The 25,668-nt window shown below is 32.9% G+C and overlaps 4 protein-coding genes and 2 pseudogenes across 8 annotated transcripts; 3 read left to right on the top strand and 3 right to left on the bottom strand.

The window, feature by feature from the left end:
- Positions 1 to 357: 357 nt before the first annotated feature.
- On the top strand, positions 358 to 1,203 carry CCB3 (cofactor assembly, complex C (B6F)). The gene has a single exon (NM_123003.4). It carries the CDS (start codon positions 586 to 588, stop codon positions 1,108 to 1,110), a length of 525 nt encoding a protein of 174 aa, NP_198461.2. The 5' UTR covers positions 358 to 585; the 3' UTR covers positions 1,111 to 1,203.
- Positions 1,204 to 2,027: 824 nt separating this feature from the next.
- CYP716A1 (cytochrome P450, family 716, subfamily A, polypeptide 1) lies at positions 2,028 to 4,433 on the bottom strand. Of its 2 annotated transcripts, NM_123002.2 has the most exons (4): positions 3,874 to 4,433; positions 3,335 to 3,741; positions 2,565 to 2,752; positions 2,028 to 2,475 (listed from the first exon to the last, which is right to left on the bottom strand). In NM_123002.2, exons 1-4 carry the CDS (start codon positions 4,410 to 4,412, stop codon positions 2,176 to 2,178), a joined length of 1,434 nt encoding a protein of 477 aa, NP_198460.1. In that variant the 5' UTR covers positions 4,413 to 4,433; the 3' UTR covers positions 2,028 to 2,175. The 2 variants fall into 2 exon arrangements, with proteins under 2 accessions (NP_198460.1, NP_001332668.1); NM_001344126.1 differs by having other exon boundaries at positions 2,028 to 2,752.
- A 1,179-nt stretch (positions 4,434 to 5,612) lies between these two features.
- AT5G36100 (uncharacterized protein) lies at positions 5,613 to 8,263 on the top strand (the record flags this gene model as incomplete). 2 transcript variants are annotated; one of them, NM_123001.6, is made up of 4 exons in its annotated part: positions 5,693 to 5,858; positions 6,123 to 6,741; positions 6,831 to 6,895; positions 7,863 to 8,263. In NM_123001.6, exons 2-4 carry the CDS (start codon positions 6,135 to 6,137, stop codon positions 8,076 to 8,078), a joined length of 888 nt encoding a protein of 295 aa, NP_198459.4. In that variant the 5' UTR covers positions 5,693 to 5,858; positions 6,123 to 6,134. The 2 variants fall into 2 exon arrangements, with proteins under 2 accessions (NP_001119315.1, NP_198459.4); NM_001125843.1 differs by lacking the exon at positions 7,863 to 8,263 and having other exon boundaries at positions 5,613 to 5,858; positions 6,126 to 6,741; positions 6,831 to 6,934.
- A 1,569-nt stretch (positions 8,264 to 9,832) lies between these two features.
- On the bottom strand, positions 9,833 to 10,731 carry AT5G36090 (annotated as a pseudogene; the record flags this gene model as incomplete). The annotated part of the gene is made up of 2 exons: positions 9,833 to 10,205; positions 10,679 to 10,731.
- A 3,780-nt stretch (positions 10,732 to 14,511) lies between these two features.
- AT5G36080 (Myb/SANT-like DNA-binding domain protein) lies at positions 14,512 to 15,366 on the bottom strand (the record flags this gene model as incomplete). The annotated part of the gene is made up of 2 exons (NM_122999.1): positions 14,512 to 14,739; positions 15,133 to 15,366. The coding sequence occupies 2 exons, from the start codon at positions 15,364 to 15,366 to the stop codon at positions 14,512 to 14,514; spliced, it is 462 nt and encodes a 153-aa protein (NP_198457.1).
- A 4,020-nt stretch (positions 15,367 to 19,386) lies between these two features.
- AT5G36075 lies at positions 19,387 to 22,512 on the top strand (annotated as a pseudogene; the record flags this gene model as incomplete). The annotated part of the gene is made up of 1 exon: positions 19,387 to 22,512.
- Between the last annotated feature and the right edge of the window lie 3,156 nt (positions 22,513 to 25,668).

The following is a 25,668-nucleotide window of genomic DNA, read 5'->3' as shown; positions in this document are numbered from 1 at the left end:
AACGACATTTTTCCCTTACAAAAACTAATAGTCAAAATTGTATCTTTTTAAGGTTTTAACCATACAGTTAATCGTGCAGTTAACGTACGGTTAACTACTGTTTTGGTACATTTACAGTTAATTAATGGTTACGAGGAAAATATTTTTTAAACCGTAACTATTTTATTTTACGGTTAACAATTACGATTTTTAACAATTTTATACGGTTATAGTTAAGTTTTGGTCATGTCTATATTTTTCTCACCACTAACAAAGTTAATAATACATTTTTGTCCAAAAATAAATAAATAATAAATTATGTTTTTATCGAAAAAATAAAAATTAAATAATTTCTTAATTTATTCGCAAAAACATATGCACATATATCACATTAAGTAGTGAAAAAAAATATCCCAGTTTGTGTGGGGTTGTAGTTGTAACCATAAAATTCAAATTAACCCAAGTATTTCGGGTTGTACCCATTTTCGTATTCCACGTCAGCACATCCGCATTATCTCCAGAACCAAAGATTCTCAACCTTACACTGGAATCGATCACAGAGTTCACGATATTTTGGTTCACAAAAAACAGAGCAGAGAGATTGTGATGACGACAGTGACCACCAGCTTCGTCTCTTTCTCGCCGGCATTGATGATTTTTCAGAAGAAATCACGACGATCCTCTCCAAATTTCCGCAATCGATCCACGTCTCTTCCCATAGTTTCAGCAACATTAAGCCACATAGAAGAAGCAGCCACAACAACAAATCTCATTCGACAGACGAATTCCATTTCGGAATCGTTGCGTAACATTTCTCTAGCAGATTTAGATCCAGGAACAGCGAAGCTCGCTATTGGTATCTTAGGTCCAGCTTTATCAGCTTTTGGATTTCTATTCATTTTGAGAATCGTTATGTCTTGGTACCCGAAACTTCCCGTTGACAAGTTTCCGTACGTTTTAGCTTACGCTCCGACAGAACCAATCCTTGTTCAGACAAGGAAAGTGATTCCACCACTTGCAGGTGTTGATGTTACTCCTGTGGTTTGGTTTGGGCTTGTGAGTTTCCTTAGTGAGATTTTGGTTGGTCCTCAAGGACTTCTTGTTCTTGTTTCTCAACAACAAGTTAATTAGCTAAGAATTGAATCATTTTGTTCTCATTATAGAGAAGTCTCCTTGTAGCATACAATGTTCCTACATTACTCGCAAATATGATTGTTTGGCTCTAACATTCTTCTTGCGTCATACCGATCACTATTCATGTCTAGGCTGTTCGTTTCGTCGCCGCAGGTAGTTGCGGCTGCGGCAGACGCATATGAAATTGTTCGTTTTGTTGCCGCCAGTACTTGCGGTAAGACGCGGCGGCAAACACAGCATTTTGCGGTGAATAATTTTAATCGCCGATTAAATCCAGCATCCGCTTATCCAAAACCTGTGATTAATAATAAAATTAAAATGACATAAATACCCTTAACACATTTAGGAAATCACAAGAGAACCTAATACACATCACCATCTAAAACCTTACTCTTCTCTCTTTAACGCGATTTCGATCTGAAGAAGAGATGGGATAACAAAGTAAGCTTGGTGATTTTGAAGTAATGGGTTTAGTTTTTGAAGTTCTCTTCTTGACCCTTAAGAGCTTTTGAAGTTCTCTGTTTGAATCGTCTTCTTCGATTTCACTTGCGGCAGCGGCGACGAAACGAACATATGCACCTGCGGCAATGGCAGCGGTAGAGTTTGCTACCGCCGCTGCCGCCTGCGGTGATGAAACGAACAGACTAATTATAATCGAGTCGAGATTCTTCAAAGCTATATATTGATGACAAAGTTATTTGTAAGAAAATAGAAGAACCCCAGTTGCGACTTTGAAGAGCTATTCATCTAGCGAACGGACACCGTATGAAGAAAATTGCATCGAAAACTAAAAGATAACACTAATGTGTACAATTGTCCCACAAAATATACAACCCAATATGTAAACTTATTTATCCCTCCAAGACCTTGTAGTCTTGGTGTTATCAAGACAAGCTATGTTATATCGATAAGAAGAGATTCTAGTTTGCGAAGAAAGTGAGCGGATTTTTTATTATTATTATCCATGAATCAACAAATACAATGAAGACTTGAGACCAATACACTAGGATATTGGACTAACGTAGCACCAACTAGTGATCCATATCAAGTTTCAAACTAGACTCAAGATTGAGGAAAAATTCTTATAGGGAGACCTTTGTCTGGTATTGGTAAGGGATCAACAACTATTTTATTTTCATTTGGAAACACTTTTTCCCACTTAAATCTATTAACAAGATTGTGCATGAATATAAGAATCTCTAGACGAGCATACTCTTTCCCTGGACACATTCTTGGTCCTCCTCCAAATGGAACATAGGTATAAGGCTTCGGACCACTTCCTTCGAAACGGTTTGGCTCAAATCTCTCTGGTTCTGGGAAGTAGTCTGGATTCATATGTGTCGCGGTGGCACTCCAATATAACTATGTTTATGATCAAAACATATATATGATTTTGTGCATGAGCTTGATATGTATGTCAAACTGTCTTAAGGATTTTGGAGTAGCCTTACCTTCCATCCTTTGGGAATGTAAAAACCCTTAAAAGAGAAGTGATCAATGGCCTCACGAAAAGTGCCAGAAAGAGGAGGAACAATTCTCATCACTTCACATGCAACATTCCATGAATATCTCATTTTCTCAATGTCCTCCCACCTTAATCCTTCCTTTTCTTTTTTCTCCTTTAGTATCTCCTTTTGCTCTGCAATTCCTTAGTGTGAGTAAATTTTTTCTGTAAACTTAAGACTATAAAATCTATTTTTTTAATGTCAATTAAGATATACAACCTAATTCTTTTTCTTTTGTCGACAACAAATTAATATTTATTGGTAAGGAAAATTTGGTCAAATTGACGGTACCAATAATACAAAATAGCAAAGCTATCTACTTTTTCTCACATATATGATACTGATAATATTTTTGATTCATTTCATAGTTTTTCTTTTAAATTTCTGAAACATGCATTATGTGTCATTGACGATCATGCATTATGTAGGCTTGAGTCCGGACAAACCAATATGTTACATGCATTGTCGGTTCATATTTAGTTATCATATGTAATGTTTCTTACATAGTATTTTTATTTATTTATTCATTATCCCAAAAAGAAGTCATAAGATATGATCCTAATTCCTAGCTAACAAACCAGTCATAAGCTATGTTTAGTTTTATTATTGAGGAAGCTGTCGTGTAGGAAAGTACAAGTTAATTGAAAAAGTGTTGTACCTAAACATATTAATGTATTCAAAGAATAACACTAGAGGTTGTAGAGAGAGGCGAGTACCTTGTAGCACACGTTGGTAGACATGAGGGAATTCAGCAAGATAATTGACAACGAAAGTGCATACGATACTAGCTGTGTCATGTCCTCCGATTAACAATCCAATAATTTTATCAGCCAAATCCTCGTCTTTGGTCTCTCCTATATTCATCAACATGTGAGATAATATGTCGTGCTCCTCTAATGCTTTCCCGGCTTTGAGCTCTTCTTTCCTCTGCCTTACGATAGCGGAAACCTCTTTTCTGAGTAACCTCGACGCCTTGATGGCTCGGTTAAACCGTGTTCCTGGCAAGTCTATTGGGATTGAGAAGATCCCTACCGCTACCGTATTGAATTGCTCTTCTAGTTGCCTTACTCTTGCGGGATCTTCCATGCTCAGGAACGAACGGCATGCTATTGAAAACGTGAACCTGATTGAGATTTTTATATGTATATCTTAGTCATAAAATAGTTTGGTGAAATTCTAATATTTTCTTCCCATTTTCTTGCATTTACAAAAAAAATTAAATTTGCTTTAAAAAGATGAGAAGCAAAGTACATACTTTTTGGTAAGAGGGAAGACAATGACTTGATCTTGATTGGCCCATTCCGTCTCAAAATGTCTTTGAGCAATCTCATCCATAACACCAACATACCTCCTCAAAGCCTCGGGCTTCATGAACTGCGAAAGAAGCATCCTCAGCTTCCTGGCTTCTTCTTTGGAGCTCGTCTGCATTGAAGAAGGGAAGATCTTATTAACGGAATCTGGCCACCACGAGACCACAAGCTTGTTCTCGTTAGTGAATAGAAACTTGTTCCCAGATGCACCAGTCACCACCGCGGTGGGAGACCCAAAGAGGTGGGTCTTGAAGACACATGAGGAGGAGGAGGAGAAACGACGAACTCGGTCAGTGATGAACTTCTCTGGATGGCCTTGACGGCCAGCAGAGAGGAAGGAGAAACTCTCTCCGATTAAGGGAAGGCCGGTATTTCCGGGAGGAAGGTTGGGATAGGAGAAGTGTGACAAATGTTTTCTAAGGAGCAATAGGAGAGAAAGAAGAATGGAGCTAAGGAAGAGGATAATCATGATTGCCATGTACATATTTTTCTTTTTGTTTTCGGCTTGTCTCTAGTTTTCTTTGGTTGGGAAGACAAAGATTAATTTATAGACGTAAGTGACGTGAGTTTGGGTGGGTTTGACGTTTACATTTTGATACTTTTCTACCGTACAAAATCATATTGTATCATACATAACGTACATAAGTTTACATCTAACTGATCAAGCCAACTAGCTTTGTTATTTTTTCATATTTTACCCTAGACAAAAATCACATTTGACCAAACCAATTAGATATAAGATAAATTAGGTGGAACGAATGGTTACTAATTCACAAAATGGTTTAAGAATTATATTGGATGGCCATTTTACGAAAATGCATGCCTCCTCCTTTCATCTTCAAGTTTATCTTTCTCATTTCATTTTCTAGTGGATTTTGAAATATCTTGAACCCCTCTCATCATTTTTTTCTTTACGTAAAAATAGATTTCTATCTACAGTTTATATCTATTAATAAAAAACTGAAAAATTATATCTACATTTTTTTTGTATTTTGCCTATGTCATAGTTTGATGTGTGATTATAATTTATAGGTAAAAAAACGTGTTGTTATACTAAACAATATTATTTGTACCGTGGCACGTCCAACATTTTATTCTTCTACTAAACGAATATATAATAAAACTCTTTATCGAACTGTTTGTTTAATAGATAATCATCTTATGCATTTAAATAACATGCTATTCTATGTTTGTTTTATAGACAACAGATTCTCACTTGAAGATATATATTCAATTTTCGTTTCTAAGAACTCAAATATATCCAAGTATCCAAAGCAAATGTTAAATGTGTAGTATATATACATTCCAAAACTAATGATAAAACCATAGGATAAAGTATTACAATTGCATTATCTTCCCGCAATGGAAAATAACGGCCCAGTCAACTTGTGTAACTTTTAAAAACGGAATCACGGAAAACAAGACCTTACATCATAATTACTAGTCATTTCCCAACAAATATATATATTGTTTGTTTGTTCTTTAAATATCATCTCCGGAATTTAAAAAATATATATATTCATCTCCCAAAACTGTGAGCGGTCTCATGACTCTCATCGGTAGATTAATGTCAAAATTTTAGGGTTTGTGATAGATAAGACCGTGAGAGATTTATTTATTAAGTAGTTCCCTATATTATAGTTAGTGATATGTACTTATGACTTATTTTATTTAGAGAAATAATAGGTTCTTTTATCTTCAATCTGCATTTACTCAAAGTTGCAGAACAGACCATTAAATGCGTCATAGTTCGAGAAAATGAGAAAACAAGTGGATATAGAGAAGAAGAAACACGTTATAGAACCCATGAAATCTTCTGTTGTGCTGTCCAAATCTCAACACGTGTCCCTCTGTCTCTCTCGTCTTTAGAGAAGTTTTTTTACTCTTCCGATGGCATCTTTGGTTATCCTCGCTTTGATCGCCTAATCAGGTTTGAGTCTACATTTTCTGGAACTTGAGGAATTTGCATACTCGTTACTTTAATTGTGTGTTTTAACTATAACAAAGTTTCTTAGTAGTTAAATGTTTTGATGTGTCAATTCTCACTGGTTTAGTCTAACGATTGTGATCAAGATGACTTTTACCGGAAATGTAGCAGATTCTAATGAGAAACTTGGAAACTTTTTGGCTTATGGTTTCTCTAAAAACATGTTTGTTCATACAATTGAAATTGTGGGTATGTTACTAATTTAAGCAGTGTGATCGGATGGAAGAAGTCACAAGAGTGGATGGGAAGATGGGTTGGCTTTGGAGGAAAGGAGTTAGTGTGGGAAAGAAGGTTCTTGCAGCATGTTTTCTAGTGTTTTCTGCACCGTTCCTCGTTCCCGCACTCGTTGTTGCCTCCACAATCGCGTTGATTTCGTCCCTTCCTTATTGTTTTTTCTTGGTGAGCTATGTTTGTACTGAAAAGTTGATGAGAAAACTGCTTCCTGCTAATGCGTTTAGTGGAAGATGTGATCATGAAATGGTGCTACACCAGAACAAGATCAGTCACGGTGATATTTATGATGAAGCCGTTGCGCGAGTGGCTATAAGTGAGCCTGTTCTTGTTCAGATTGAAGAAGAGACAACGATCGCAATAGCTTATCGGGAAGATGAGGATATGACGAAAGAGTTAAAGAGCTGGTTAGAGAGTATAAGAGACGAGGGTAAAAATAATCAATCACTTTATAGAGGAGTCATATTGGAAAAAGGATTTGAAGAGGAGGATAAAGATCAGTCTATAGTTCCTAGAGATGCCAAGTCAGAGAATGTTAGAGCAAAACTTGAAGATCTATTAGGGAAGAAGCAAGAATCTGTGACTATACATGAAGGTGGTTATATAAGTGAAGCTTTTAAGGTTTTAAAAATGTGTGAATTCCTTGAAACTAGCTTATGAATCTTTAAGCCTTTGTTTTTACAGGAGAACTTGAGTCCACTACAAGTAAAACGTCTAGAGAGAAGGATATGGAAATATCTTCAACTACGGTTAGTATATCTTCTTTCATCCTATTGTTTCATTACTGAGTGGTTGCGAGGCGTCGTCGTTGCATGTCGAACTGAGTAAAAATCAGATTGTGCTATGGTATTGTTTAAGTGATTCTCAGGCCTTTTGTGTTGAACTTGTTCTGTTATGTGGATCCATTTGCTTCGAGTTAACATGGTGCTTACCGATGCCCTTATGTTTGTGAGTGTTTTGGCTAGTAACAAATTTGTGCCTTATTGTATATTGTAATGTCTACGGATCTTTAAGTGGATAGTGTAAGGGTCTTTATGGGTCAATCCTCTCTTAAGAAGCTTCTTGTTTCGTTTGATGGTGTTATTATCTCAAGTAACCAAATACGTGGTTGTTTGATTCGCTCTCTTCATATGGTTTTTTGACGGTTGATTTGAACTTATTATATGCTGCTCGAGTCCAGTGGTTGTAAGAGTGTGTAACAGTATATATATGTGGGTAAAATTCACAGTCAAAGGCTAGGTTAATGGTAGGATCACGAGTCCTATAAGGTAGATAGACGAAATGAGGTCTTGAAAAGAGAACAACAAAGGGTACAGTTTTAATGGTAGGGACATATTTTTCATTATTCAGTCACTTATGCTACTTCTTATTAAGTGAGTAGCACAATTGTTTTTATTAAGATTACTTGGCGTCCGTGTAATAGCTTAGCTTCTTGAACTCATTTATCTGTTTCTAGTGATAAATCCAAATGTTTTTGTACTTTGAATTGTCTCTCTAATTTAAATGAATAGCTAAAAAAATTTGTTCAAGCATTAACCATAAGTACCGTGTGAGCATTAGTGTAACATAGTACATGAGAACTTATTCAAGAAGCTTGTGTAAATACATAGTACCTTATCTTTATCAACTAGATCATGCATTGAATTGTTTGTTTCCAAATCCTTCTCAAAGGTTGTTTTCTTGTTTGGCTACTTAAATTGAGGTTTGTGGGTAAAGGTGTTGTATAGCGAGGAGCAGATATGGACAAAGATTGAGGCATTAAGGAAGGTAGTTGGATATAACGTTACGAGGAGCACGACTTATTCAGAAGAATTGAAGGCGCTTTACATGTTCACGGGTGTGGAATTGCCGACATCAACGTTGGAGAATCAAGATATTGCAAAAGTCAGTGAGGGGCTTTCCTTTCTAATGTCTGTTATTGGAATAAAATAGGATGTCTGATAGTATTGTTGTATAGCTTTAAACTCTCTTCTTTTGAACTGCACAATGATGAATGATCGTTTCTTTTGTGTGTATGCAACCTTTTTCTGTTTTTTTTGGTTGAATGAGTTGAGCCATCAGTTAAAGCTGAACTACATGTTCTCGAATAAATTTATGAAAAATATGTCTATTCGTAACGACTCAGTTGTAATATGTAGATTTACATGACCTCTCGTTTTCTGTGAAACATTAAAACTTAGCAGTGACATGTAAATTTGCCGCGAAACAATAACAGGGAGAAAATTAGCATAATTTTTGTTAATCCTTTCTTAATTGTTTTAAAAAATATCTTAGTTCATTAAAAAACTAATCAAGAGTGTTAATTGTAATTACACAAAAATACAATAGTTGAGATTATTTTTAAATATGAAATGAATATTCACTAATAGTTTTTGAATTGAAAGGTAGCGACGGCCATAATCATCGTCAGATAATCGACCAAGCATTATCAAAATACCAAATATTGATATAGAAAAAAAAATTTATTATTGTTGTTTATATCTTTATACGAATCTCAATTAATACTTAAATCTAATCAAATATTGTTATTGTTGTTTAAGTTGTCACAAGTGTTTATGGAGAATTCGGGTTCAAGACCTTCAACACTTATGACGATTCGGCAAAAACCTTGACTAACTTTGGTAAACCTTGCCTTCCTTTTCATTTTCCCTGAGGACATATCTCCGACCTTATCGTATTTTACAATAAAAACTCTAAATTTTTCTCCAACCCTATTATATATTAGATTCTAAACAAAGATTTCTACAAAATTACTTTATATATAGAATAACTCTATTCTTTACTTTATTTTAGAGTTAAACTTTTTTATTTATACTTTAGTTCCTCAAATTAAACTTTTTTATTTAATATATATCATCATTTTACAAACAACAACTACAACACATAGTTTTATAAAATTAACAAGCAAACAAGTCCGAAATTTAAAATAAACAATATAAGATAACTAAAACATAAAACTAATAATATAATATTCCGGTAAGCTGCTTGTAGATCCGCCAAGATAGTTAAAATATTGTCCAAATGAAGTAGATGGAGAAGGAGTTTCTTGATCTTGATCTTGTTGTTGGACACGTCGTTTTTGTAAAATTTGTGCTTGTTCAGTCTCAAAATATGCCCGAACATTTGGGTTTTGAAGGAATTCAAATCACAAAAAAAAATTTTGTTTTCTTCTTTTAGCTCATTCAAAGCATACTTTTTTTTATTCTCCAAATGATATTCTCGTTGTGCTAGTGTCTTCTTTAGTTGTTCTAAAAGTTGTTTATTTCTTTCTTCTAAGGTGTTGATAACCGATGTTGATTGATCAACAAATTTTCTTTTCATTTTAGATTTATTTACCCCATTTGATCAAGGAGATGAAGATCCACTAATAATCTCATTATCATCATTAGGGGTGTCAAAATGGGTCAAAATTCATGGGTCAACTCAACTCAACTCAACCCATGAACCCTAATGAGTTATTTTTTTTGACTCAAATGAGTTGATGGGTCAAATGAGTTATTGGGTCAATTGGTTTGATGAGTCAAATGAGTTGGGTTGTAATGGTTAATGGTTTCAATGGTTTACCCAATTAACCTATCAAGTTTTGTAAAATTGAAAAACCAACTAAAATCTCTAAACCAATGTCAATTTAAACTTAACCAACACATCTAAACCAATTTAATAAAATCAATATTTTTCCAAAATTTTTAAATGTACAAGCGATGAAATTGAGAAAAAGTAAACTCGTAATTTTCCACCAAAAAACATAAACCCGTGATTTTCCCGCCAAAAACGTAAACCGGTGATTTTCCCGCCAAAAACGTAAACCCGTAATTTTCTCGCCAAAAACCAAAACCTGTGGTTTTCTCGCGAAAAACGTAAACCCGTGATTTTCCCGTCAAAAACGTAAACCGTAATTTTCTCGCCAAAAACGTAAACCCGTGATTTTCCCGCCAAAAACGTAAACCCGTAATTTTTCCGCCAAAAAACGTAAACTCGTGATTTTCCCGCCAAAAACGTAAACTTGTGATTTTCCCGCCAAAAACGTAAACCTGTGATTTTCCCGCTAAAAACGTAAACCTGTAATTTTATCGCCGAAAACGTAAATCAGTAAAAAGTGGAATTCGTAAATATTTTAAGTTTGATGATAATGGATTAATAATTATTAATAATGATAATTATTTATTATTGTTTTGTAATAATAATTAATTAAATTATTACTTAAATGAGTTAACCCATTTAACAACTCAACCAATCAAATTAAATGAGTTATGGGTTGACCTAACCCATTTAACAAAATGAGTTGGGTCAACCCATAACTCATTTAACCCTAAACTCATTTGATTATGAGTTGAGTTGAGTTGGGTTACCCATTTTGACATCCCTAATCATCATTTACAGAAAATGAATACAAATCTGAATTTTTTTGTGTAGGAGAAGCAAGGGTAGGATTTTCTAACTCTAAAGATGTATATCAAAAATAACATTGGATTGATACACGTTTAGAAGGAGTGACACCATCTTTAAATTTTTCAAAATTCTTAATAATACACCAAACATGATCAAATTTCCAACCTCCATGAATGCTTGGATCTTCACTTAACATTGATTTAGCTTGATGTAACTAAAGACCATTAAAAACAAAATTTAATTACTTAAACAAAATTTAGTTATTTAAAATCTGAAATATTTATAAAATTATATATATCTAATAATAATAATAATGAGACTTAGAATATCATCATTCATAAAATTATATCTATAATAATAATAATAAGACTTACAATATCATCATTTGAAGTACCACTTTGATGTCAGTTTTCACATTGTTGATACATGCATGAATTTGTTTTGTTGCTTTCTCAATAGCTTGAATTAGACATTGGATAGATTATTGAATATGTTCACTCCAAGTTGCATTTTTTCATTCTCATAAGCTTCCTTCACACGAGCCCAAAATACCTTAGATAATTGATAAACACCTTTGATAGGATCTTGAAAAATATCCATATAAACCTATAAAAGTTTGTCTTCTTCTTGAGAATATAAAAAAGAACGAGACATATTTAAAATCAAGTGCTAGTATTACTAATGGTGTAACGTTATAGATAGAAATAATGATATTTATAGACATAACAATGGCACGTAATACTTCCCAAATATATTATTCCTTCTGTCCCACAAAGATGATTTTTTTTGGAAAAATATTTGTCCCAAAAATATAGAAGTTTTATATTTCCAATGTAAATTTTAGAACCGTTTACCTATTTTACACTTATTAAAAAATTAGATAGATATTTATTATTATTTTTAAAAGTTTTATCTTAGTAAACCATTGTTTGTATGATCTGTTTACCTATTGTGTACTATATATTTTATAAACCACGTTCCTTTAATGTTACACGAATATCCATTCACCAATGCATGTTTGTGTTAGTTTTTTTTTATCTAATCATACATATTAACGACCAATGCATGCTACGTAGCTTAATTGACTTTTTGTGGAAAAAAATGGAAGAAATGTCAGATGGAGATAAATGTCCGAATGGTAACAATGTATTTAGGCCCTGAATGGTGACTCAAAAGAGGTACGGTCTTCAAACATTTTTTGAATAACGTATTTAAGTCACCAATCAACATAAGCCTTTATATAATAACGTTTTTCTAAAAAGACAAAAAAAAAAGATTTGCGGAATTACCAACATACATTAAGGCGTGTACCGCCTTTAAAAGCAAAAATAGTATTTACCTAGTGGTCTAACAAAAAACGCAGTGAGTAATACATTTGATTTTTTTCTTTTTCAAATTTTTATTAATAAAACAAACATATGTACATTTAATAACAATATAAGAAAAAAATAGTCATTTCTTAATCTTTATCTTTCACCTTCTTAAATTTGTGACTAATGTTATTATTATTTTTTTTTCTAAATAGGTATTTATTTATTAATTATTGTATGCATAAATTATATTGAATAAGTATCTATAATTTATATAATAAATATAAATTATTTTGGTTACTTAAAATATTAGAAAATATTAATTCAAATTCAAGAATTATTTGTAGACAAAACACCCTGGATAATAATTTTTTAAAAAATAAAAAATATATTATAAATTTGTATTACATATTATATTTTCAAACTTTTCTTCAATTCAAAATACTTTGAAAAATATACAAAAACATTTAGCTTAATTATGATTTTTGGTAATAATAATTTTTGAACTTTATAAGAATTAAAAATAGACAACTATTACGTATGATATTAATTAATCGAACTTTATTCTATATAGTTTATTTTGTACATATATATAATTATAATCCGCACCGCAAGTAGTTTTTTCACCAATCAAATATTATTCTGTACCGCTTATTTTGTACAAACCGCATGGTAACCGCGGTTTTTGTTGTGCGGGAAAAACGGTATTATAGTGCGGTACAGTTCAACTGCGGTACGTGCAGGAGAAAAGTATTTGCGGGACAAGTGCGGTTTGTACAAAATAAGCGGTGCAGAATAATGTTTGATTGGTGAAAAAACTAATTGCGGTACATAATAAAATGTTTGAATGGTAAAAGAGTAATAAACGGTATGTATTACTGATTATAGATAAAAATGTTATAAATAAATATATTAATAGTTATAGATTAGTTTTTTTGTGAAAATGAAGAAACATTTTCTTTGATTTATGAATCTTAAATATTCTAATTAATCTAAAATAAAAGTTTATTTTTTGATATAATATTGCTAAATCTTTTAAAAGTATCAATTATTGAAAAGCACAATAAAATAAAATAAAAAACTGTTTTGGCTAATATAATAAATAATAGTAAACTAATATTATGGAAACAAAATTATGAAAAAATATTTTACAATTACACTCATGTCCATGGTTGAAAATGTGATTATAGAACAAATTACAAAAATATTACCTGAAATTCGTGCAGACAAAAGATAAGCTAAAAAAAGAAAAGAAAAAAACAAAAAAGAGAAGGAGAGGTGTTACAATGGAGTGAAAGAATTTTTAGACATGTATAACAACATATATATTATTGTTTAAAATATTTAAAAAATAAAAAAGGTATTCCAAATTGAAAAGCAGTCCATGTGTTTTTACTTATTTCTGAAAAACGCAATATGTTTTTTTTAAAGAAAAAAAACTCAAACGTATAGTTATAAGTGCTGATTGGTAAATGATGTGCGGTTTTCGAAAATAATTATTGAAATCCACGATTTCAATGCTCCCATTCACAACCTTAGTTGTGCCGGAAAAGCGGTTTTATAGTGCAGTACGGTTTAATTGTGGTACGTGCGGAAGAAATATATTTATGGGATAAGTGCGGTTTTTAAAGAACGGGCGGTACAGAATAATCTTTGATTGGTGAAATAAAGTATTTGCGGTACACTATAAATATTTGAATGGTAAAAAAGAAAAAAAGCGGTACGAATTACATATTAAATATTCTTATATTAATAATTAGTATAATTGTATATTATTGTTTGTTTGATGTTAGTAAAAAATAGGTCATACAGTTAATAACTTTAAATATTCATATACATCCAAAATTAAATAAAATAAATAAATTTTTAACATACATATTGTTAAATAAAAGTTGAATAAAAAAACAATTACATCACTTTTACAAAATATCATCGAGTATTTTGATTTTTCCATAACATATTTGTAATATTGTCTTTTATTTGCGTCATATGTTCTCCATCTGCTAACTATGCTGCATCCATGTCACCTACATCATGCTCACAATCTCTGTTGTTTATATTTGTTTCTGTCATTACATTTGCAAAATCTGAATCTGAAAATTTTAAAATTCTGATAAAATTATGTAATTTGATTGTAGCCATTATCACTCTTTTTTGAATGTGAACATTATATCTTGAAAAATCAGAAAGAATTCTCCATTTTTTCTTCCAAACTCCGAAAGTTCTCTCGATAACAGAACGTAAAGATGCGTGACATTGGTTGAACAATTCATATTTATTCCTTGGAAGAGGACCATAATAGAATTGAGACATATGATATCTCACAACGCGGTTTCGTGATAATCTATAAGGAGTCAGAAATCCTTGTTTGTTTGGATAGCCAAAATCAACGAGATAAAATTTTTCGGAAAGAGGCAAAGGAAACTCAGAATCACTTTGTTGTGCCATTTGCAAACAGCTGTATCGTGGCACGATATCGGTGCTCCATTCCAAATATATGTAAATAACATATTCAAATCGCATATTGCCATAATGTTTAATGATGCATTATCATGTCGATTCCAATACATTCCTTGTATTGATGCATGCCCAATTAAAGCATGCCAAAAACAGTTCTTTAAGTGCATTAATGCATGCCCAATTAAATCTTGTGTGTTTGGAAAGGTCTAGCGCAACAAATATCGCTTCTGCCTTTTTAAATTCATTGTAATCATCTTGGTCAAAAGCATCGGGACGAAGTTGTTGAAAACTTTGTCGTTGAAATTCTCTATAACCAGCAATAGTGTCTTGTATAGTTGTTTCAAAAGATTGTCTTCTACGATTTCCTCGTGAACCACTTCCAACAAAAACTTATGCGCTTCTCCCAGATCTTTGTGAACTACTTCCACGCCTACCTGTTGACTCCAAATTAGCCTAATTCGTTGTTGGTTTCTAGGAGCAGAATTTTGGAACGTTTCATCATCATCAATGGCAACACGATACACTTCTTCTTCTTCTTGTGTCTTGGAAACTTGTGTTGCTGGCACTGTTAGCGTCTGTGTCATCATCGCTTTCTTCATCAATTGCTTGCTCGTTGATTAATTGTTCTCTTCTTTGGCGAGATAAATGTTGAGATTGGGATGAACATCATATAATACGAGACATCGTTTCATCACGTCCCAAAACTCAGGCGGCTTTCGGTTAAAACTTTTTGTTAATTTACATCCCTAAAATTTAGAATCAATTAGATTTTTAATAGCAAAATTTTAAAACTTATTTTGATAAGTAGAAAAGTTATGTGTACTTACAAACTCTCGTTCTCTCCACCATACGTCATATGCAAATATCATTGATGTCTTAGGATCAACAGAGATGCCAGTTTTATGCGTAAGAAACTTCCATCCCTTGTAACTCTTTTTTAATTCATCATGCTTGTTTTTGAAGAAAACATAAGTTCTATTCATGTTGAACACTTGATTGAACTTTTCAACCATATAGTCTCTACCGATAGAAGTAGGATGCTTAATAGTATAATTATTCATAGCAATTACTTCATCAAACAATTGAATTAATGTTTTTTTTTTAATGTATGACCATTTGTACTTGTCTTTGTTTTACAAATTTAGTGAATACAATGTAATTTATTATGTCAAATTTTAATAAATATTTTTCTTTAGAAAAAATAGAAGTAAAAGTAAATTTACACGCACTGTTGTTTCTAAGGGAGGAGTTGAAACTTCGGGATGAGTTGAACCTGTCCTTGTGGAAGGATTTGTGTTCCGTCGACGATTAGACGACATATCTGCAATCACTAAAATCAAAAAAATTTCCTTAAACAAATTTGATAAGCTATTAACTATTTATTTTTATTTTATTAATATAAATTTCAAGTATATATATTCAAGTACAAAAAATACTTAATATATATAAACGTTATTTTATATAAAATAACTAAGAAATGATATGAAAAATTACAAATTGAAATTAATTACATAATTAACAGATATGTATAATTTAGACAAACCAAGTTAAATGGATTACAAATTAGCGAATAATATTAATTTAACTAATATATGCAAACTCCATGATTTATATTTGTTTTAACAATTGCTATGATAATTAACGATCATTCTTTCTTTCCAAATTAATGAAATACATAACCTATTACTATAATAAAATTTGAATTTAAAACCACAAATTTATAGATATTGAATCAAATAATCTTTTTTCAATTATTAGAAACTATAAATAAAGAAAAAATTATATATATATATAATAGATGTGATGAAATATAAGATTCTAAAAAGATATAGTATAATTATTAAATAATATCTATAAGTATATATTAATTAAATTAGTAATACATTAATGTTCTAATTAATTATTACTATATAAATAAGTTAATAACGAATGCTATAATTAATTAGTACTATTTAAGCAAGAGAGAGAATCGTGGTGGTGACCTTTATTTAGCATAAATAGAATGAAATTAATGAGATACGTTGAAGTAATTACCTTAAATGTAGAAGTAGTTAGAGAGGATCAAAGATAGTTTAGGAAAAAATAGTTTACGTAAGAGAGAGCTAGTTACATATAAGAAAAATTTCTACATTAAACTCAAGTAAAAGAAAAAGAAAAACATACATTTATTACTCATTGGTGTTTTTATACTGAATCGCAGGTAAAAGCATGGGTATCATTTTGAAACGCGGTTCACTACATTTATCTGTCTAAAAATTAGCGTTTTTTTTTTCAAAAAACGCAAAATAATGTTACTTTTCTTGATTGGTGATAAAGTGTGTTTTTCGAAGAAAAAAAACGGTCTACTACATTTATCAGTCTAAAAATTATCGGTTTTTTTTTTTTTTTTTTTAAACGCAAAATATTGTTATTTTTCTTGATTGGTGATAAAGTGCATTTTTCAATTAAAAAAAATTCAGTTCCGCCAACTAAAAGCTATCAATCAAGACCAGAATATAGTCACGTAAAAAATGCTAAGTAGAAAAGTAGAATCGATTATTTGGTGTGCCAAAGTCAAACAAGACAATTTAATTAGGTGGTTGATTTGAAAATAAACAATTCTTTGGTGTGCCAAAGTCAAACAAGAAAATTTCATTAAGGAGATATTTACTTTCTCCCACACTTTCTCAACTTCCTCTTCACTATTCCATACTTTCATCTTTCAACAAGATATTTTCTTATGTTATTACCTAAACACCCTCAACTAATGTTTGTCATAATAAAGGATCTCTCTCTCTCTCTCTCTCTCTCTCTCTCTCTCTCTCTCTCTCTCTCTCTCTCTCTCTCTCTCTCTCTCTCTCTCTCTCTCTCCATGATTTTTACCGCCTTCCTCTCTCCATCTCTCCAGCACTTATTGGATCAATTCCTCTTCTCGATGATAGCGGTGGCTCACCAGAAATCGGTGGTATCGATTCAGCAAACGGATGGGAGAAGCTTCTTAAACTATTCGATCTGGATTCTTTCAAGAATTCATTTCATAAGCTTTGTAAGCTACTTCAATGGAGTTGTTCTCATAAGATCTGGATTCTCTCATCTCTAACCAAAGTCTCGTTTTAAACACAACCCTAATTGAAAAAGAGCGTGTGGCTTTGCATATTATGGATTTGCATACGAACGTGTCGCGCAAATTATGTTGATAACCATACTATCCATGACATTGTGAACAATTGTTCGTTTCAACAAGTTCATACCGTCCATGTACTAGTCTACTGGATTCAAAAACATATAATCTTTGATGGACACCTTACTTGTCATGTTCTTCTCTTTTATTTGAATCAAATCAGATGAGAACTCTTGAATTAAGAAATCTGCAATTTTGTTTTTTCAAGCTTTGCATTCACCTTCTCTCACCTGTTTGGATGATCAATAGTTATAAATATTGGTATAGTATATTTGTTTAAGTACCTTTTAATATCTATTTAATAATAAACAAATGTTCAATCATAAAAGGATAATAGATAGGGAATTGGACTTGTTTAGGCACTTCTACAAACTTTTATTCTTTTTGAGGCACTTCTCACGTACAAGGCACTTTTCCTTGTTTTTGAAAAATAAATGGACAATTATATCCCCACTCATCTAAACCAAAAATTTACTTAACCGGTTAGAAATGTTTGTTTTGATTTGGTTTCCTTCTAATAAATCGACAGTTGATATTTACAGATGAGAAAAGGAAGTTACCTTCGCCGAGTGAAATTATCTCAATGTCGATGGTTGTTAATTCTCACAGTGATAAATATATCACAGTGATAATTGATTGTAACACTGATAGCTAAAGGCTATATCGAAAATCAAATCTGACGGAGCCGCGCAGGACCCGACGGCGGAGATGGATTTAAGATGCGATGAAACGATTCTCCTCCACATAATGGTCTCGATTCTTCGGGGAAAATTAGGAAAATTAGCATCAAGAGAAGAAATCGCAGATAAATCATGAAAATGAGATTACTTACAGGAAAATTAGATCCGGACACGCGGTGAAGATTACTGAGAGATTAGAGCTCTCAGAGGAGATTCTCCGATCTACGATAGCAGAGAGTGATAAAGAGTGTGACAGAGAGAAAGAGAGATTTGTTGGAGAGGCCTATTTGCGTCGATTAGGAATCTCCCCCTGAATTAGTATCGGCCTGCAATAGCCATTTTTTTACAGACTTTGAAAATCTTAATATGATGGAAGTTGTAGTTATCTGAAAGGTTTAGAATAACTAGAGTGGAGGGTACCAACAGCGATACTGATATCCACGTAGTCTCTGTAAATGATATCATCTCCATCGATAACTGCATTTACTACAGGTTGGTGCTGGAGGTTTGACTTGAGCACCATTAAACAAGAAACTCGTATGGAAAAAATTTAAGAAATTGTTTCGGCAAAAAAACTAGTATCCAACATATCAAGTCCAAAAAAAGATAAACTGCAAAATATTAATGTCCACTTCTGTATGTCCAACTATTTTATCATATTTGTTCACTGATAATTGTCCAGTATCGTCGAATGTTTAAACTGTTATATTGATTATGTTTGATGTAAAGGGATGTAAATTATATCTTTCATGTTTTTGACCTTAGTTCCTTCTTGGACTTTTTTAGACAAACCCAAAAAATATAAAAAAGAAAACCATGATTTATATTGGTTAGTGATGTATCTGTTTTTGTTGTAGGGAAAAGAGGATTCCTAATAATTTGGTCTTCTATCATATTGATGCTTCTCCCAAAATGTTCAGCTCTACTTGAGTGTATACATGCAAAAAATGAATTGAAGATTTTATTTGATTATTTAAAATTTTTCCCACAATGTTTTATGTGTTTTGGTTTGATTTAGTTTTTGTTTGCTGATTTTTAACTTTCCATTATACTGATTGTGTTCTATATATCCACAATATTATGTCCACAATATAATGTCCAATAAATCCAAAAAAAAAATGTAAAATTGATGAGTGTTTCATACTTGTGTATTGTTGAGTGTCCAATATGATCAATCAATTAGTTAACCGGTTATCTTGCTAAGGTTTGTAGCGGTATCTAAAAAAAACGTATCCAGTCAGTGCATAAAGAGACGGTTGAGATCTTCACACAAAGAAAGGAGTTACTTGACGATTACAGACGGTTGTAATGCAGTCATTATTTCGATGTCGACAAAGGTACAATGAAAAAATATCCTTAAAAGTCGTAACACGTTTACGATACTCAATTACGCTATTAGGTAATTAACGTGAATGCTCTGTTTTGTTTTGGTTAGGGATTGATGGATGAGTTTTGTATGGTAATTTGTGGAGATTGGGTTTGTTCGTCGAATGGAGAGTGGAAACTGGAGATCTGTAACAAACTGTTTTCTAGGGTTGTTCCAATTTCTGAGGGAATGACACTGGGAGCGTTTATGTCAGCGATTTCGAAAGAGTTCGGAATGATTGGTGTAAATCCTTTGTTGAGTTATGCTGCACCGGATAAGGATATGTTCACAACAAAGGAGAAGACTCCTCCAGTTTTGGTTACAAGCGAGGTTGGCCTTCTGTATTATCTAAGTGCACTTAGAGAAAACAGAGGTCTTAATTTGTTTGTGAAGTTTGAAGAAATGGAGGAAGATTTACAAAGTTTTGATACACGAGGAGATAGTAGCACTAAACGACCGCATCAAAGCAGTTTGGAGGAAGAGTGTGGTTCAAAAACGCCTAAAAGTGGTGTCACATCTGTTCGCGATATATCGTCTGTGGGTTCAAAAACTCCTACAATTGTGTTGACCCCTCGTGATGACGAATTCATGGAGGAATTGGAACAAGCAGAAGCAAACATAGGAAGTAACAGTGGGCATAAATCGTCACGGAATGATACTGATAACGAAGGTTTTAACAATGATGTTGAAAAGTTATTTTTCGTTGATAACGATACAGAGGAAGTTGAAGCAGTCACGGAAAAACCTGAAGATAGTATGCCCTGTGGCGGTTATGATAAGGAGTTTTGGTCAAATTTCTTAACAGATGATTATGGTGGCTCCAATGCTAATGAGTTGATGGCAACAGGAGGTTTAGATGTAAGGTACGGGTCTAACAATAAGGTTGTGGGCTCCAATCCGGATGAAGTGGTTTTCTGTACTGGCAACGGAGTCTTTGATCACGCTATATATGTGAATGGGGCTGGCGAAAGTATAAAGACAGAGCATACAAAAAAGACCCCACAAGTTATGAAAGGAAAGATGGTCGGTGGAGTTGGAAGCTTTCAGGAAACGAGTAATGAGGTCAAAAAGTTGGAGGAAGTGGATGACGAGGAGTTGGACATCCCACCTTTGTTTGAGGACATCGAGTATGAAGTTGATAACTTACCTGATTTGGACATTGATGATGATGGTAAAGGTATATACCAGGGAAAAGTGTATGCGAGCAAAGAAGATTGCCAAATAGGATTGGCTATATTTGCGATAAAGAATCAGTTTCATTTCAAGCAAACAAGAACAAAATGGAATTATTTTGTTCTCAGTTGCTCAGATGAGAAATGTGATTGGAGAATATTGGCCACTGTAATGAATGGCACAGGTTACTATGAAATTAAGAAAGCGCAGCTTCAACACACATGTTTGGTTGATACTAGAAGGCAGTACATGAAGAAAGCAACGTCAAAGGTGATTGCATCTGTATTTAAGGCAAAATACAGTGAAGCTTCTGCTGGTCCTGTTCCAATGGATCTTCAGCAACTTGTACTAGAAGATTTGAGGGTTTCTGCGTCATACAAAAAGTGTTGGAGAGCTAGGGAATCAGCTATAACAGATGTTGGCGGGAGTGATGAAGAGTCTTATAGCAAATTGGCTGAATATTTGCATCTTCTGAAGTTAACAAATCCAGGGACGATAACACATATAGAAACCGAACCTGATATTGAAGATGAAAGGAAAGAGAGGTTTTTATATATGTTTTTAGCTTTTGGGGCTTCAATACAAGGTTTTAAGCATCTGAGAAGGGTTTTGGTTGTGGATGGAACACATTTGAAAGGAAAATACAAGGGGGTTTTACTCACAGCAAGTGGTCAAGATGCAAACTTCCAAGTGTATCCACTCGCATTTGCTGTGGTGGATAGCGAGAACGATGATGCATGGACTTGGTTCTTTACAAAGTTGGAGAGGATAATAGCTGACAGCAACACACTCACTATATTATCAGATAGGCACGAATCGATAAAGGTAGGGGTGAAGAAGGTATTTCCGCAAGCACATCATGGTGCATGTATTATTCACCTATGTAGGAATATACAAGCAAGGTTCAAGAACAGAGGATTGACGCAGTTAGTGAAAAACGCTGGATATGAGTTTACGAGTGGAAAGTTTAAAACGCTTTATAATCAGATTAATGCCATTAACCCCCTTTGCATAAAGTATCTACACGACGTAGGGATGGCTCATTGGACAAGGCTATATTTCCCTGGCCAGCGTTTCAATCTGATGACTAGCAATATTGCTGAAACGTTAAACAAGGCGTTGTTCAAGGGGAGATCGTCACATATTGTGGAATTCCTAAGATTTATTAGGTCTATGTTGACACGTTGGTTCAACGCGCGTCGGAAGAAGTCACAAGCACATTCAGGTCCAGTACCTCCGGAGGTTGACAAGCAAATTTCAAAAAACTTGACAACATCAAGTGGAAGCAAGGTTGGTAGGGTAACCAGCTGGAGCTACGAGGTAGTTGGGAAGCTAGGTGGTAGCAATGTTGTTGATCTAGAAAAGAAGCAGTGCACCTGCAAGAGATATGATAAACTGAAGATACCATGTGGTCATGCTTTGGTGGCTGCCAATAGCATTAACCTCTCGTACAAGGCTTTAGTTGATGATTATTTCAAACCACACTCATGGGTTGCGAGTTACAAAGGAGCAGTATTCCCTGAAGCAAATGGCAAAGAAGAAGACATACCCGAAGAGCTCCCACACCGTTCCATGCTTCCACCATATACTCGGAGACCATCAAGGAGGCCTAAGGTAGCAAGAATACCATCAACAGGGGAATATAAGGTTAGATAAATATTTTGTAAATCTCGTACATTGTCTAAGCTTTTGAAAAACTAACCAAACTAATGCAACATGTTGGTTAACATGGTAAACGTAGAAACGTAAGACAGGAAGGACGCAGCAGAACAGGTGCTCACGCTGCAAAGGATTGGGTCATAACAGGACAAGTTGTTCTAATCCAATTTGAGAAATTGTGTTTTCGAATTTTAGTTGTTAATATATGTATGATGATTAACTAGTTGCTATTTTTTTTTGTAAAATATTTCAGTTCTTATTGTAAAACTAGTTGTTATGTTTTTTGTAAAATATTTCAGTTCTTATAATTAGTTATTGCTGAAACATATCTTGATTGTATCGCAAATCTCTGCAATACCGTTTGCTTATCCATAAAGCCGTATCCATATGGAGATGCTTTTTAACAGGTAATGTAGTTCTAATCCATTTTGAGTACTTGTAGTTGATTTTTTTAGATTGGGTCATAACAGGACAAGTTGATCTAATCCAATGAGAAATTGTATATTTGAATTTAAGTTGTTAATAAATGTATGATCTATAACTAGTTGCCATGTTTTTGTAAAATATTTCAGTTCTTATTGTAAAACTAGTTGCTCTGTTTTTTGTAAAATATTTCAGTTCTTATAATTAGTTATTGCTGATTTTATATCCTGATTCTATCGCAATCCTCTGCAATACCGTTTGCTTATCCATAAAGCCATATCCATATGGAGATGTTTTTTAAACAGGTAAAGTAGTTCTAATCCATTTTGAGTACGTGTAGTTGTTTTTTTTAGATTGGGTCATAACAGGACAAGTTGATCTAATACAATGAGAAATTTTATTTTTGAATTTAAGTTGTTAATTAATGTATGATCTATAACTAGTTTCCATGTTTTTGTAAAATATTTCATTTCTTATTGTAAGATATTCCCATAAATGTTTTTCCGTTTCTGTAAACCTAGTTCTTGATGTACCAAATATAAGTATATATGTTTATTTATTGTGTTAAAATAGTCTATAATTAGCATATCTTGCTAAACCGCAAATCTGTGCAATCCCGTTTAACTATCCATAAACTCTTATCCATATGGAGATGATGTTTTAACAAGAAAAGTAGTTATAATATATTTTTAGTAATTGTAGTTGTTTTTTTAGATTATTTTTTGTAAACCCATTACTATATGTAATGATTAAAGGTATTTTTGTTGATTTGATTCAAAGTAAAGCTTGATTGCACCAATTATTAATATATTTTATGATACAAATCTCTATTCAACGTAATTGTATACAGATAGAACTATCCAATTTTCTATTATCTTTTGTGTAAAATATTTCAGTTCTTATAATTAGTTATTACTGAAACATACCCTGATTGTATCGCAAACATCTGCAATACCGTTTGCTTATCCATAAAGCCGTATCCATATGGATATGTTTTTTTAACAGGTAAAGTAGTTCTAATCCATTTTGAGTACTTGTATTTGTTTTTTTTAGATTGGGGCATAACAGGACAAGTTGATCTAATCCAATGAGAAATTGTATTTTTGAATTTAAGTTGTTAATAAATGTATGATCTATAACTAGTTGCCATGTTTTTGTAAAATATTTCAGTTCTTATTGTAAAACTAGTTGCTATGTTTTTTGTAAAATATTTCAGTTCTTATAATTAGTTATTGCTAATTTTATATCCTGATTGTATCGCAATCCTCTGCAATACCGTTTGCTTATCCATAAAGCCATATCCATATGGAGATGTTTTTTAAACAGGTAAAGTAGTTCTAATCCATTTTGAGTACGTGTAGTTGTTTTTTTTTAGATTGGGTCATAATAGGACAAGTTGATCTAATACAATGAGAAATTTTATTTTTGAATTTAAGTTGTTAATAAATGTATGATCTATAACTAGTTTCCATGTTTTTATAAAATATTTCATTTCTTATTGTAAGACATTCCCATAAAAGTTTTTCCGTTTCTGTAAACCTAGTTCTTGATGTACCAAATATAAGTATATATGTTTATTTATTGTGTTAAAATAGTCTATAATTAGCATATCTTGCTAAACCGCAAATCTGTGCAATCCCGTTTAACTATCCATAAACTCTTATCCATATGGAGATGATGTTTTAACAGGAAAAGTAGTTATAATCCATTTTTAGTAATTGTAGTTGTTTTTTTAGATTATTTTTTGTAAAGCCATTACTATATGTAATGAGTAAAGGTATTTTTGTTGATTTGAATCAAATTAAAGCTTGATTGCGCCAATTATTAATATATTTTATGATACAAAACTCTATTCAACGTAATTGTATACAGATAGAACTATCCAATTTTCTATTATCTTTTGTCTACTATGTAAGAGAAGGAGTTGTATCAGAAACTGGTAAAATGGGTTTTACTAACATGTGAATAATTACAAGGAGTCTTAATTACGTGTGATTAAACTCGGATTAGAATTAGTAGAGATTACGAATAACCAAACACATTAGACTAAACGAAAGATAAACGTGAAAGATGAAAACATAATAAAGCTGGAACAGGATGTGTATCTCACTAAACTAGGAAAACAGAAGGATGTCTCGGAAGAGGTAGAAGTAGAGGCATTGTGAACATCTTTCTCCGTTAAATTCATTGTTAAGCTCATGTATTAGCCAGCAGTCAGGATATTCCTCGTAAAGAAAGGTCTCGGAGTAAGATCCGAAACATTTAGGTTCCGAAGCAGAAATGTGGCCGATAAGTTTGTTTGCCATCAAGGATACATCAAAGAAACACTTGTTCTCGCGATTGAAACTATTGAAATCATCAATGAGTTCGATACCTGCGCAACGGTTTAGAGCAATGTAGAGTAGTTCGGCTAAAGGAAATCTATCTTTACAGGTACTCAAAATTGAAATGGCTCCACACAGGTCGAAGCAGCGGAATCCGAGACTCAAGCTATGGAGATACAATGCGTAGGGGTTGCTTTTTTCTAGACATTTGGAGTAGAAAGAGAAATAAAGAGAGTTATAGGAAGACATGTAGATGAAGTGTGGGCTTTTGTCTAGACGCACTCAGGTTAGCGTTTCGTCAGAGAAAGCTGCTAATTTCCCAACATGACCAGCTTTAATCCAATTTTTTAAAGCGTCTATTCCTTGTTCCGAAACGTAGCTAACGATTAGAGCAAGTATTGGTTCCGGAATATATAACCTGGAATTCTTCATTTTCTGCTAAAAGGGCCGATGATAAGTTAGAGGAATGATTAATTTTAGGAATAAGTAAAGGAATCATATTTGTTTGTTTAGTTGCGAACTAAAACCTGTTTTGCAGTGTGTCCACGATTTGGTACAACAACGATTGCAGCGGAAGG

This window comes from Arabidopsis thaliana, chromosome 5, assembly GCF_000001735.4.
Source record: "Arabidopsis thaliana chromosome 5, partial sequence".
Classification (NCBI taxonomy): Eukaryota; Viridiplantae; Streptophyta; class Magnoliopsida; order Brassicales; family Brassicaceae; genus Arabidopsis; species Arabidopsis thaliana.
The sequence above is the reverse complement of the archived record's forward strand: the minus strand, read 5'-3'. Positions and strand labels throughout refer to the sequence as shown.